Source organism: Otolemur garnettii, unplaced genomic scaffold (assembly GCF_000181295.1).
Source record: "Otolemur garnettii isolate 467f Iridium unplaced genomic scaffold, OtoGar3 scaffold00012, whole genome shotgun sequence".
Lineage (NCBI taxonomy): Eukaryota > Metazoa > Chordata > Mammalia > Primates > Galagidae > Otolemur > Otolemur garnettii.
The window spans coordinates 19,878,599-19,880,103 of NW_003852407.1; the positions used below are offsets into that span (position 1 = coordinate 19,878,599).

Sequence of the window (1,505 nt, forward strand, 5' to 3'; positions counted from 1 at the left end):
GTGTCAGTTGAGTTTGCAAAGCACTTTTGTGTGGGGGTCAGAATGCACCAGATTCCTCTCCAGTACCAACCTGCCCCAGCCCTGTTTTTAACACTCACTACTTACCTTAATAAGGGTCACGATTCCTTCATTAGTTTGAGTGTCTGTTTCTATGTGAAAGTAACCTCCTTCATTTCCAGATGCAAAGGTGAAGTTGGCCAGCCAGTTGTCGGAGCCGACTTCATCTGCGTCGAACACTTTGATGCGCATGACTTCCACGTTGGCTTGATTTTCCTCCACGGCCCCTTCATACTGCAAAACACGGACACGCGGTTTGTATTCTAAGGTAATGCACACTTTAGTTGCATGATTTTAGTTTAAATTAAAAAATAAACACATAGGTGCACTTATCATAAGAATAATATTTACCATTTCATTTTCCACTACTGGTATGTTGTCATTGACATCCAAAATACGAATCTGCACTTGAGCTTGTTTTACTGGCTTATCCGTGATTTGTCCATTGCCATCTCTCGCTTCTACCGTCAAAGTATAGCTGCTGTGTTGCTGCAATGAGAAATAACCATCTGGGGTGAACATGAATTGCTCCCCAATCTGCCTTTCTAGCTTTAGTGCACTTTGTCATTAGGAAATGTATCACAGTGTATTTTAGTCATAAATAAGTTTCACAACCGTTATTTGTGTAAAGACCCTGTGTATACTTAGAGCTTTGGTCGAAGGACAGAAAAACCTAGGGGAGTTGTTGATAGTCAAATTCGTAGATATGGTGGTATCATCAGAAGAGCATCTGTACAAAGGAGCACTGTTGCAAATCTACTTTGTTCTACTCTGGACGTGATGGTGGGAATGCAGGTGGGAAAACCTGTTCTCAAAAAACTTGAATTGAATCCTGTAGGAATATGATTCCCAGCAGATGTGTGCTAGAGAACAAAAGCTAAAATTTCACTCAAGAGTGAACTCTTCTCTTCCACAGGGTCCCCTCACTAAAGCTCCATGGGCATGGCTAGAGTTTAGGAAGGGCAGCCGGTGCCCATGCTTGGGGTCCTGTGTGGGCAGAACCACTCAGTGAACGGCAGGAGAACTGGGGCTCTGGAGCCAGCCGTCTGGGTCCTAGTTCTGGAACTGTCCTTTACGATCTGTGTTGGACACAGTCCCTCTGATCTTCAAGTTAGTTATGTGTAAAATGGGGACAATAAGTGGCTCCGCCTCACAGGTTTCTATGTGGTTTAAATGGGTTCATCCACACAAAGGGCTTAGAACACCTGGCACATGGTACGTGCCCAGGAAGTATCAGCCGTCATTAGTGGCTAAACTTGCCATACTTCAGAGACAGCTGCTTGTTAAAAAAAAAAAAAAAAAATCACACTACTAATTCAAAGTAATACTTTTTCATTCTAATATTAAGTGAAAAGGGATAAATTTTAGGCATAATCATATTCTTTAATTTACAAAAGTCCCAACAGAAATACTGGACACAATTCTTCCCATCTGGGCAGCAGAGTGAA

The 1,505-nt window shown here is 42.4% G+C and overlaps 1 protein-coding gene across 1 annotated transcript in view; it reads right to left on the reverse strand.

Annotated features, from left to right (window-relative positions):
• Positions 1-1,505, reverse strand: part of DSG2 (desmoglein 2) — a 50,333-nt gene that overhangs the window by 24,306 nt on the left and 24,522 nt on the right. Inside the window, exons 7-8 of the mRNA XM_023510259.1 lie at positions 409-546; positions 106-291 (exon numbers count right to left, since the gene is read on the reverse strand). Coding sequence (XP_023366027.1) covers positions 106-291; positions 409-546 — 324 coding nt within the window. The remainder of the gene's footprint in view (positions 1-105; positions 292-408; positions 547-1,505) is intronic.